Source organism: Mucor velutinosus (genome assembly GCF_035048745.1).
Source record: "Mucor velutinosus strain NIH1002 chromosome Unknown tig00001542, whole genome shotgun sequence".
In the NCBI taxonomy this organism is placed as follows: Eukaryota; Fungi; Mucoromycota; class Mucoromycetes; order Mucorales; family Mucoraceae; genus Mucor; species Mucor velutinosus.
This window is the reverse complement of record NW_027041924.1, coordinates 347684-360268: the sequence shown is the minus strand read 5'-3', so window position 1 is coordinate 360268 and position 12585 is coordinate 347684. Positions and strand designations below refer to the sequence as shown.

At 35.8% G+C, this 12585-nt stretch overlaps 3 protein-coding genes across 3 annotated transcripts; 2 read left to right on the top strand and 1 right to left on the bottom strand.

The window, feature by feature from the left end:
• Positions 1-2179: 2179 nt before the first annotated feature.
• ATC70_004794 (uncharacterized protein) lies at positions 2180-3499 on the top strand (the record flags this gene model as incomplete). The annotated part of the gene is made up of 2 exons (XM_064824094.1): positions 2180-2306; positions 2361-3499. 2 exons carry the CDS (start codon positions 2180-2182, stop codon positions 3497-3499), a joined length of 1266 nt encoding a protein of 421 aa, XP_064677030.1.
• A 2476-nt stretch (positions 3500-5975) lies between these two features.
• ATC70_004793 (uncharacterized protein) lies at positions 5976-6572 on the top strand (the record flags this gene model as incomplete). Its single annotated transcript, XM_064824093.1, has 2 exons — positions 5976-5978; positions 6051-6572. 2 exons carry the CDS (start codon positions 5976-5978, stop codon positions 6570-6572), a joined length of 525 nt encoding a protein of 174 aa, XP_064677029.1.
• Positions 6573-10165: 3593 nt separating this feature from the next.
• On the bottom strand, positions 10166-10828 carry RFC5 (Replication factor C (RF-C) subunit; the record flags this gene model as incomplete). The annotated part of the gene is made up of 1 exon (XM_064824092.1): positions 10166-10828. One exon carries the CDS (start codon positions 10826-10828, stop codon positions 10166-10168), a length of 663 nt encoding a protein of 220 aa, XP_064677028.1.
• Between the last annotated feature and the right edge of the window lie 1757 nt (positions 10829-12585).

The following is a 12585-nucleotide window of genomic DNA, read 5'->3' as shown; positions in this document are numbered from 1 at the left end:
TAAGGCTGGGGTTGAGGTTAGAGTTGTGGTTGAGGCTAGAGTTTGATTTTTGCGCAAACATTCAAGCGAAGAAATTGACTAAAGCGGCTGTCAGCTTACATTCATATGCCTACAATGCTTCAAAATGTATTAAACTATACAGAGGCAATTATTTTTTCGCTGGCCATTGCCGCATTGATCAACTTCTTGTCAAAATATGACATTTTGAAATAAACGACAGCCTCAAAAGTACCAAGAATTCGATTTCTACTTGGAATCCAAGGCTTGGACAGTAAATCACATCAATCGATATGTATCCAAGTACAAACTATCATAAAACAGCTGCATTTTATTCAAGACCATATGAAAATGCGTTACTCCAATGCACTACTTTCTAGACTCGAAGGCTAACTTGGAAGGCTGGCGTTTCTCGACTTCTTTCTGACTGATAATAATATGATTGCAATCTATTGACTAAGAGTTCACTGCAACGTCCTTCAATGTGTGGTTCAATCCCGCTATTGTATGGTCACAACTGTATAAAATAGCATGCTTATCATCATCTCTAACATTTATAGTGGAAAACTTGAACACAAAAGCGTCGTTGTAGCCGATTAGGGATTAAAAGCTTCTCTCCCAGCAACATAACGCAACAAAATTTGCATGAATTAGCTTTACCAAAATCAATATGCCTCTTATTCGAATTAAAAATTGCGCAAGCTACAGAACTGCCTTTCTAATAAGTTCCAACTACCAAAGATGTGATTTATGCCGTGTATTTAAACTCTATAAAGCAATACATAACCAAATTTGACAGCTTTCAAGCCTTCATATCTTGGCATGTAGATCTTTATGAGCCACCGGAATGACGCCAAACAATTGTACTTGAGTAGTAGTAACTTACTGACATCTTTGCTCAACTTTTTCGGCAAAAAAAAACATGGCCAAAAATCGACCAAAAACCATGAGGGGTACCTCATGGTTTTCATCAAAAATCAAACGATCGCATTTTTCATCTTGAAAATGAAGACTTTTACTATGGTATACGAGCCTTTCAGCACTTCGGGTGGTTTCCTGACCTACGCTTCGCTTCGGTGGAAACCAACCTACGTTCAAACGGCTCGCGCTGCCGCGGGCCTTTGGCTAATATCCCAATATTAATATAGCTAAAATGTTAGAAGAAGAACCCTGATTGTTGATTGATATATAATCACTAATCATATGAGTGTTTATGCTTCGGATGGTTCTCACCGAAGCGTAGCGAAGGTAGAGAATCAACCTGCGCAGCGGCAGTTCGTGCTACTGATTGCTCTTGCGTATTTTATCAAAATACTGCTACTTTCATTTTGACCCTCCACTTACACATAGTAACTCTTCATATTATCTGTGGATCTGATTCTAATGTGATGTTCTACATCCATATGCACGTAGTTACTTCATATACGGGCAAGCAGCATACTGGTATTCCCACTTTTTAGTCCTTAGTGTCCCTAATACAGCAAAATATGAGTGCATTTGAGCTGCATTTTCTTGCGTTCAAGGCCGTTTTAGATCGTCAGAATAGCCCCAAATGGTTGCTCTCATCTGGCAGTTACTTTCTGACACCTTTGCTCAACTTTTTTTAGGACCCCAAAAACATGGTCCAAAAATCGACCAAAAAGCATGAGATACCCCTCATGGTTTTCATTGAAAATTTCATCCAAAAAAAAAAGTTTTCATTGAAAATCAAACGATCGCGTTTTTTGACCTTGATAATGAAGACTTTTACTATGGTATATTATGAATCAAAATGTTTCTCTCGATCTAAAGCAACCTCTGAAACCACTTTTGCGAGGCCTATATATGCAAAACCTTGACATTTTGGCCAAAAACCGCTTTTCATATTTTCTTGAATTGCTCGATAAATTCAGTCAAAACATTTATTTTACTCGGCACCATTGGAAACGCCTTGAAACGTACTCCAAGAATGTATTAGGAAGTACGGGCTGATTATCACATTTCATATAGTCGAAAAAATTATAATGCGTTGTTATAGCAAATAAGAGTACGAAATTGCTATAACATTTGGTTATAGCAAAGGACACTGTTGATTGGCTAGTTATTAGCTGTTCAACTTGATATTTTAAAAACTATAATGCGTTGTTATAGCTCTGTGTCTTTTCATATATTTCCGTGTTATACTGTTGTTATAGCTAAAAATATGGCAGACGGCGTCAACCTCAAGACCTTTTCTCTTCCAAGGAAGTATTTACCCGGAACCGATTTAATGAGCAAGCTCTTGTTAGCTGATCAAGATGTTATTAATATTGTTGTCTCAGCAGTTATTGGTATGATCTTAAATATGCCTGTTAGTATGCTACTAATTCTTTTCGTTTGTGTAGGACCAAAGGCAAAAGATCAATACATTGCCATTCCAACTGAGTGGATTGATTTCACTCGCTCTGGTGTCGCGTACGAGCCAATCAACTGCTCTAATGACCTACCTCGTATTCTAATCGAGATTCAAAACAAGGCAGATATGAATTTTTATCAACGACTAATCGACTACTCGCGTTCGGTTTCTAGACAACATAAAGCGTCTAAGCTCCCTATTGTTGTGGCAATTGTGATTAATTCGACAACCAGATATCTACTTGAAACTGAAATACCTGGTTCTCGTATCCCTTTCGCAAAGCAGCTGTCGAGTATTGGCTGGGCCAGCTCATGTCTATTTTTCAATGCAGAGACTATTGCGCCCTATCTCAGCGAAACCCCGTTAAACCCATTACTTGCACTTGTTCACTGTCTTATTGAACAAGAGACATCACTTATCAACTTTACACAATGCAATGATCCAACATTAATTTGTCTGTATACCAAAATGAAAAATATACTTGGTAGCCATATCCATGACAACGAAAACTCTATCCATGCATTAAAAAGTGTATGTGCCCAATCAAAATCAGAATGCTATAAGGCAAAGGCAGCCCTTGAAAATCAAGATCAACCTGTTGGCGTGCGTATTGAAACAGCCGTAAACATTTTGAGTAATGTCATTGCGTATGTCGATGGAATAGCACAAAAGCGACGCTTAGAGGATCCATTATCCGATTTCGAATTTGCTGAGCAACAAGTGGACAAAAACGGACACATACCATGGAAAGCTCAATTCCAACAGTGGAAAATACTGGGCCGCTTTGAGCAGTATAAGTCGTACAAAAGTGCTCAAAGTGCTTATCACCGCGCTATGAAAAAGCAAAAGCAAAAGCAAAAGCAAAAGCAAAAGCAAAAGCAAAAGCAAAAGCAAAAGCAAAAGCAAAAGCAAAAGCAAAAGCAAAAGCAAAAGCAAAAGCAAAAGCAAAAGCAAAAGCAAAAGCAAAAGCAAAAGCAAAAGCAAAAGCAAAAGCAAAAGCAAAAGCAAAAGCAAAAGCAAAAGCAAAAGCAAAAGCAAAAGCAAAAGCAAACTGAACAACAACAGAGAACACCTGTAGTAGCGTCCTCATCATCATCACCTCCCGGAGCAAGACAGTTATCATTTTAAATTGAATTTCTGATATTAGTTATTGATATGTTCCCCTTGTCATAGTTAAAAAATTAGGAAAAAAAAAGTATTCTAGGCATTAAGAACCAACGAAGGATTGCTTGATAGTTGAGCGTATAAATTGCGCAGAGAAGACGTAAAGAAGCAGAGAGGCGTTGTTGTAGCATTAAAAGGAAATCACTTAAACGATTTGACGCCGTCTGCCATCAATTTTTTTTAGCTATAACAACAGCTATAACAACGCATTATAATTTTTGAAATATCAAGTTGAACAGCTAATAACTAGCCAATCAACAGTGTCCTTTGCTATAACCAAATGTTATAGCAATTTCGTACTCTTATTTGCTATAACATTATGTTATAGCTATTTTGTACTCTTATTTGCTATAACATTATGTTATAGTACTCTTATTTGCTATAACATTATGTTATAGTACTCTTATTTGCTATAACATTATGTTATAGCTATTTTGTACTCTTATTTGCTATAACATTATGTTATAGTACTTTTATTTGCTATAACATTATGTTATAGCAATTTCGTACTCTTATTTGCTATAACATTATGTTATAGCTATTTTGTACTCTTATTTGCTATAACATTATGTTATACAGTGCGTACGGTCCCAAATGGCGGATTTGAAAAATCAATCAGCGGTTTCTGAAAATTCAACTGTCGTAAAATAAAAAATCATTAAGCGTGAAAATAATTATCCAATCAGCAGTTCCCAAAATCTCAATGAGCGTGAATAAAATTTCCAAACAGCGTATTTTGAAAATCAAATAGCAGACTCGATCATCCTAAAAAGCGTTTCTTTCATTTGAACATGTTTAAATGAGCAACACACACAGATTCTTTATTGAAGATGGACAAGGAGGAATAACTACAGAAGATGGTGAAGAGGCCATGGACTGCATTATTGAAGAAGGAGACGAATTTAATCTTCAAAACTTAACAAATTTAAGTGAATATAATGAATGTTCAACTTGACCTAACTATTCTTTAGCTTTTTTTCACTTGTAAAGTGAATAGCTGCTAATTTATTATGCGACATGTTGTCTTGAGATTTATCGTTTTCTACAAAAATCATATAATTACAGATACTGCAACGTAGACATACTTTTACCTTATACTAATTTCTCATAATTTCTTTTTTATTAGTGCTTTACTCTAGAGTGAGGCGATTGGGAATCCAACATGAGATAATCTGAAAATTAAAATTAGTGATGAACTGAGCAACCAAACCATAAGAAGCAGTTGCACTACTCCCAATTCAATTTCTTCCATAACCAAATCCTCTTCTTCTTCGGATGTAGATTCATCTGGAAGTTGCTTCAAACGATGCAGTGTTTTAATGGCCAGTGGTTATACCCGTCTTTAAAAGAAAAAGAAGGCTAAGAAATGCCAAGACACATTAAGCTATTTTTGTGGTAAGTCTTAAAAAGCCAAAAGAAAACAAATAACATGGTGAAAGAAGTAGAAAAAACTTACAACTCACAAGATAGTAAGTTGTTTTTTTTGTTACCGTGAGGACAATATTTGTATTTGTGACCTGATATTATCTCCCTCCCAAAGATAAAATAAAAACATTTACTATGGTATAAAAGGAAAATAAAGCGTGGCTCAGAGAGCATGTATTAAGTTGGAAGCTAGAGACTAGTTTTTAGTTTCGGCAGAGAAAACGATGTTTTTCATTTAGCTTTACGAGTAAAAAATAAATCCTTCTAAAATTAAAAGGACCCCCCTTAAACTTAAGAGGAAAAAAAACTCCTAAACTTAAGAGAAAAAAAACTCCTAAAATTAAGAGTAAATTCGCCCAAGTAATTTCCCTAAACTTAAGAAAAAGACTCAGGCGTCTCCTAAAATTAAGAGAAATAATTTAAAGAAAAAATGGAAATTGTTGGAATGGACGTTATTTATAGTTTTCCAGTCCAACAGAGGCTTAGCTTTTCTCCATCACACTTAAGTATGATTGCTCTATTGGTTGAATCAAATGAGCTTGAATACAGGATTAACTGATGACGTTTCAATTGCTGGTGTCTCCTGCGACCAAGTCTTTGCTTGATAAAAAAATTTCACATCCTATGGTTGTTCCTTCTACACATTTTGATTTCTGGTTATTTGTATTATTGTCTTAAAGCAATCTGACATGGTAAAAAAAATTGCAAGTGCGAGCTTTTGTCACAAGTATTTGTTGGAGGTTACACTTTGAAAGGGATATCTGCTGAAGAAATCGAAGCTGTGATCAATCGTTGCTCGGTTGTAAAGTGTAAACACGTTTATAAACCTCAAAAAGTAGCCGGGTAGGTACTAGCTTCTACAAATTAAGCCTATTTATTCAATTTTTTTATAGTTTCTGTTTAGTACATTTTCAAAAAGCAACAGAAGCTGCTGATTTCTTTAAAACATACTCTTGTAGACGTAATTCACTATGCAAGAAGTTATCAGGAATCTATATCAACGAAGCGATCTTCAATGGTATTAAAGCTAACTATGTTAGTTTGAAATTCATTGATCGAAGAAGAATTATTAACAAAAACTTTTTTATAGGATCTATCTACCACTCAAACACGGTTGACACCTACAGGCAACGGGTGCCGCTGCAAACCCACCTCCACCAGTAATGATCAAAGTAACCCCACCACCATCAGCTCTAATAATCAAAGTAACTCTACCACCACTAGTAATGGTAATCCCACAACTATTGGTAATATCAATCCCACCACCACCACCAGTAACAGCATTCCCACCACTAGTAATAGTAATCCCACCACCACTACCAGTAATAGTATTCCCACTGCCAACAGTAATGATCAAAGTAACCCCACTACCATCAGCTGTAATGATCAAAGTAACTCTACCACCACTAGTAATGGTAATCCCACAACTATTGGTAATATCAATCCCACCACCACCACCATCACCAGTTACACCACCCACAACAATGAAGATAAGAGAGTTGTGAAAAGAGTCCTGCAGCAACTTAAAGAAGAAGCAGAGATTGACAAGGCTGCCCTCGACTTAAAATATAAAAAAATCAGGCATTTGGAAGAATACTTATCTCTTCAATAATCGTACCATAAATATTATACAATGTCTCATACCATATTATTTTATTTTTTTTGATAAAAATAAATAAATACGTTGTTTCTTATATCGTCTTTAAAACTAATGAAACAAGGTATTGTATTATTTGTATATAATGGCGCCCTCTTTTTCTAATCAACTGTGATGCAAAATTGTTTGCCAAGCGTTTTGCTAATCGGTTCAACAAGGCCATGCCTCTACTTATCACTCCCTACCAAACCACGCCGACTGATTTCAGAAAATGCTTGGGTTAACCAGATCCTGATGTCCAATTTGGGAAAGGCTGCTTCTCTCGAACCTAATGTTGCAGTACCAGAAAAAGGAATACAACCATATCAATTCTGTGTATCTCCAGAAGGTGCAAACATCATTTTGGCTTTTCCGCTTCGCTAAATACTAGTATTTTAAATATCCTTTTGTCACTCAGATCTCTATCTCTATCAATGGGTGGTTGGGTAAACCTTTCCTAAGGCAGTATGGACTATGACAGGGTTGACTGGTCGTTAGAATGGTTCAGTGTTAACCACATGATTCATGCTATTGAGAACCACATATTTGTATTGTTTGTTGCTGGCAGGAATTATGCCACTGTAGACAATACTGTTGTTGGTTTCTTTATTATACAAAGTAAATACACACCACTGATATCTTCGTAGTGAACACCTAGTGTATTAGGTTGACTCGTTTGAATGGCCAGTTCCAATATCATAATTGGGTGCATGAATCACATCGAACGTTACCATCTTTAAATCATTATCAACAATATTTTGGGCATGTCCATTTGAAGTACCCAAGAGAAGCAATAAAAGTGTAGTAGCTAAGCATTAGGAATGCATTTTGATTTATTCTTAGAGCCGTTTCTTTGTATTTTACGTTTTCATAATGATGTGATCAACGGGATTGGTATTTAAAAAATATGTGAAATTGAAGAAGACTGAAAAAAGGGTCGCCTTATTAAACAAGCGTCGAGCAAGATGTTAAATAATAACAATTGGTAAAAGATTGCGTTCTCACTAATTATAACTTATAATTGTCCTTTTTCCCAGGCAAGGTTAACATTTGTTATATTGAGTTTAGGACTTAGACTTCGTGTAATTGTGCAACAATGAAAAGTATAGTTATGGAAGATATACTTGAGAACAGTTATTAATGGCAGCTCAAGCATTGAGTGTGTTGAATTGCGTAGAAATGAGACTTTTAAGAAAACAGACAAAGGGGAATTATTCTTTATTCAAATTTAACTGAGAGCTCCAAAGGATAGAGAAACAACACAGCTATGTATACTGAAATTAAGGATGTTATGACATAATGTTAGACTTCGTTATATTAGAACTCTCTGACTAAACAGCACAGTTCCCTTGCAAATTATTGTATAAAAAGAGTATGGTATGAAAGATTTGTAAAGATGCGCTATCATGTATTCGCGTCTTTACAGACAATTATCTGCTTTAAGTTTAATATGGTTTAAAGTAAATATACTTTTACTTTCTTTCAATCATTATGTTCATGATGCGGGTAAGAACAGTGGCTAGGTCGTTTACTATAAGGTATGTCAATGTCCTATTTAGCTTGATATAACCTACTCTCAAGTAACAACAAAAAACTTCCTTTTGTATATTGCCCATAGCATATATTAAAGGTAATAACATATACGCCAGAAGTATATATTATATAAGCTTACATAAGTAAAGTGTCAAAGAGTACTATTCATATCTGTTCTTGTTTAATAGTTGTAGCCACTCAATTATTAACCATATGATAAATAATACACTTTGTCTAAGCTTATACGACATGTATGATAATACAAGAATAGTGTATATTATTCTTATTTTGAAGTTATATTGTTTGCATCATGGATTCCCTTAGATCCTAAAGTTATACTCTTTTAAGGTGCTTAATATGCCTATGTATTATTTTATGTCAATCCTTTTTAGTTTAAGGTGTATTTCTTTCCTAAATTATTACCTGTGCCAGACATGAGTGTAATTTAGGTCTTGCTTTTTGTTAAGCGCAAAATAGGGTCAACTACAACAATTTTAACTTCCCAAATAATGGTTGCTTGTCACTATCTCTCGTAAAGATTGTGTTGGAGGATAAGACACGCAGAAACCTTTTCTGACAAATAATCAGAAGAAAGGCGATCTCTTTTCTGAATAGTCTCAACTATTTTCTTTGCGTTCCATCCTCCTTCTTTTTCGTCCCAAGTGTAAAAATATGATCTCAATAAAAATTTAAAAGAGCTTCATTGGCTATTTTTTTTTAGCTTCAATAGGTTTTCAATTCGTCTCACTGACAGAAAACTCGTTCCTCTAAATATTTGATCTTATAAGTTTTTCTCCAGGGCTAAGCACTTTTCAAAGAATCAGAGGGAATGGTGGGTCCAGCCTTGGCAGTCTTTCTTGGCTACCTTGGAGCAGGCATCCATGATTCTTGGTGTGAGTGTCTCTCCAGTTTCGAAAGGCTCTCTATTGACACCATACTTCACCTTCGACCAGAATATCTCAATTGGGTTTAGGAATGGTGAATATGGTGGAAGATATGCACATCTACAGCCTCTGCTCTCTATCAAATTTCTTACTGTAGCTGGCTTATGTATGGGAGCATTGTCCATTATCAAGTAAAAGCCCCTCATATTTTTCGGTCAAGAACATCCATCACATTACTCAAGTAATTTAGATAATGCTCGGCCCTTGTTCCAACTTTGGCTGTTGTTGTAACAACTTTACCGTCTTCTCTTCTCTTCTTAGCTCCCGAAACCATTATTGGCTTTCTCAAAGAAATGTCAATAACGCCGGCACTTGAGATGGCGCCAAGGATGGTTATTGTAGTGACTTTTGAAGCAGGGACAGTTGTCTTAGCAGGTGCTCCCTACTTAGACCAGCCACGAGTGCGTGTCATGTGTAGATTGAATCCCGCTTCTTCCAAAAATACACAATTGTTCTCAAAGTTCATTTCTTTATCAGCTAGCCATTGAAGGATGGCCACCTTTCTCTTCTTCAAAGTTTCTTCGCAACTGAAATCTTCAACTTCTTCATAAATTGTCGTAGTTTGAACCTTTTATACAATAAAAATGTAATTGTTCACTCATTACATAATAATACCAACTAGATCATACAATCCATAATCTAATATCTAATAATAAATAATAAACAACATGTTATAATATAAATAACTGTTATATCCACACTACATATAAATAATATATTAAATGGTATGATTAAATCTTTGATTAAAAAGATTTTAATTGGTAGTTTTAGATCTGACTCTAACTCAGGTTCTACCCTGAGACAGATCAAGTCCTCAACCAGTTACAACCTTTAAATCATCTATTCTTTATTTCATAACATATCTTGTTAATCTCCTATTCCCCTGAAATAAGATATATTTTTATATGGCACCATTTTATAATGTGCCATATCTAGCCTATCATTTTATATAGTTTATGTTTCTTATATTTTAATATAAATACTTTAGTTTATTTTTTATATATATTTTTTTATCTCACTTTAAACTTAATAAACATCTTAAAGATTCTCAAAGTACTCTTTTCTGTGTTTATTTCTTTTAATTACAAACTATCACATAGATAGTGCGCAGCTGGTCCTAAGATGTCTGTATACTGCGGATGGGCTTACAGAGAGACTTGGAAACTCTATGAGCAACAACTCGTGTATTCCAGCTACAGTTGCAGTTGAACGCTCATCAACAAGGTCGATAATAAACTTTGAGTGCTCCTCAGTAAGCTCAGGAACAGTTCCCATTCTGCGTCCTCTTCTCTTCTGTTGAGGTACCTCCCCAGTTTTCTGCCAATGCGATTTGATACGGTAGGATGATTTTTCATTTATTCCTGTCTTTAAAGCTGCATCCTTTATAGGTACCTGTTCAACTAACAGACCAATAAGCTTGTTGATATCCTGCTGAGTGTATATACGTCTAGCATTGCTAGCGTCGTCTTTTTTTTCAGTCAGGTCTCTGAGAGGCTTCTCTTCTTTCAAATCACTCTCACTACTCTGCACGTCAGCTTCATTTTCCTCCTCGTCCGAGCTATTACTGGCCTCATCACCCTCGTGCCCTTCCTTCAGCTCCATCGTCGTATCTTCATCTAACTCCATGGCTGATGCAGTGATGTTATACTCCCACTTCTTTCTCATTATTGACATTACATTGACAATAATCTCAGGTACAGCTTCAATATCTTCGTCGCGTAGAGAGATCTCGTTCATATCATAGTCAATATCCATTTTTTGTTAATAATAGTGAGAAAAGTGTTTTCTACTAATTTCCCTTTTTTTTTTTTTTTCTCTTAATTTTTCGTACACTTTTTAAGAGCTTCAACTGAGTGCTCTACCGATTTAGTTTTTATCTCCATAGGTACTTCATTGCAAGCATCACGGATTCTTGTAAACAAGTCTTTTTTGTCGTTGAACTTACTACGCTTGACTCTATTTTTAACTAACGACCAGAATTGCTCAATAGGATTCAGTTCAGGAGAGTAAGGTGGGAGGTATACGCATCTTATAGCCTCTGTCGGTAAGTAATGTTTCAATCTCCTCATGATTGTGGATAGGGACATTATCCATTACAAGATAAAAGCCGTTTAACTCAAGGCATTTGTCTAATTGATCAAGTGCCCCTCGTAAAAAATTGAGATAATGCCCTGTCGTTGTGCCTTTCTTCCCAGCTTTTTTAGCATCAGTAATTTTTCTTTTGCGGCCGCCAGCAACTTTGATCCTCTTGTTCATTTGAGGAACTCTTACGTCGATATTAACGACCTCAACAGTGGCTATCGCCCCAAAATGTAATGTGATTCGGCTTTTGCAGATGGCGTTGACGCAATAGCTGGTGTTCCGGAAACTGCTTGATCATAAGAAGGCCTCATGTTAATATCAAAGCCTGATTCATCAATAAAAATGCAGTTTCGAAGAAAGTCCATGTCTGAGTTATTGTACTTTATAACCCATTCGTATCTTGCATCAATACGCTTAGGATCGTTTCGAGCTTTAGGTTGGCGTTGTAATCTTTTAATCGTCAAATTGCACTCATGTAATATGAAGCTATTGACTGTTAATTTTTTCAGCGTGAACCCTTCAAAAGCCTTCGTTAAACTATCAACAACTTCGTCGGTCGTCGTATATGGTTTATTGTCAAAAAGCTCAAGAATATGCAATTTTTGTGGCTCTTGAAGCTGACTCTTAGCCCGATTGCCTCTACTGGTTTGTTTTTCATAAATGTTCCAATCTGGTTCCGTTCTAATTCTTTTTGCCCAAGTTTGAGCAGTTCTCTCAGCAATTCCGGCATACTCTGCTGCTTTAGCAGCAGAAAAAAAACTTAATTTTCAAGTAGTATAGGAACAAAGTTTTCTGATCATCAGTGTAAGATGCGTAGTTCCTAACATTCCCAACTTTATTAGCAATAGTCTTGTTTACTTTTTCAATGACGAGCGAAATTCTGTTCTCTAAATTTTCGTCTTCGGCATCGAGCTCAATGGGAACAGATTGACATTCATTATATTCACTTAAATTTGTTAAGTTTTGAAGATTAAATTCGTCTCCTTCTTCAATAATGCAGTCCATGGCCTCTTCACCATCTTCTGTAGTTATTCCTCCTTGTCCATCTTCAATAAAGAATCTGTGTGTGTTGCTCATTTAAACATGTTCAAATGAAAGAAACGCTTTTTAGGATGATCGAGTCTGCTATTTGATTTTCAAAATACGCTGTTTGGAAATTTTATTCACGCTCATTGAGATTTTGGGAACTGCTGATTGGATAATTATTTTCACGCTTAATGATTTTTTATTTTACGACAGTTGAATTTTCAGAAACCGCTGATTGATTTTTCAAATCCGCCATTTGGGACCGTACGCACTGTAGCAAAAAAAATTTCCTAATACGACATTGTCTACCGCTTACCGAAACGGGCTCTTCTGCTTTATAATTCATCCCTTTTCCCGCTAGTTTAGCGGATACGTCCATTATTTCAAATGTTGTATATTTCGAA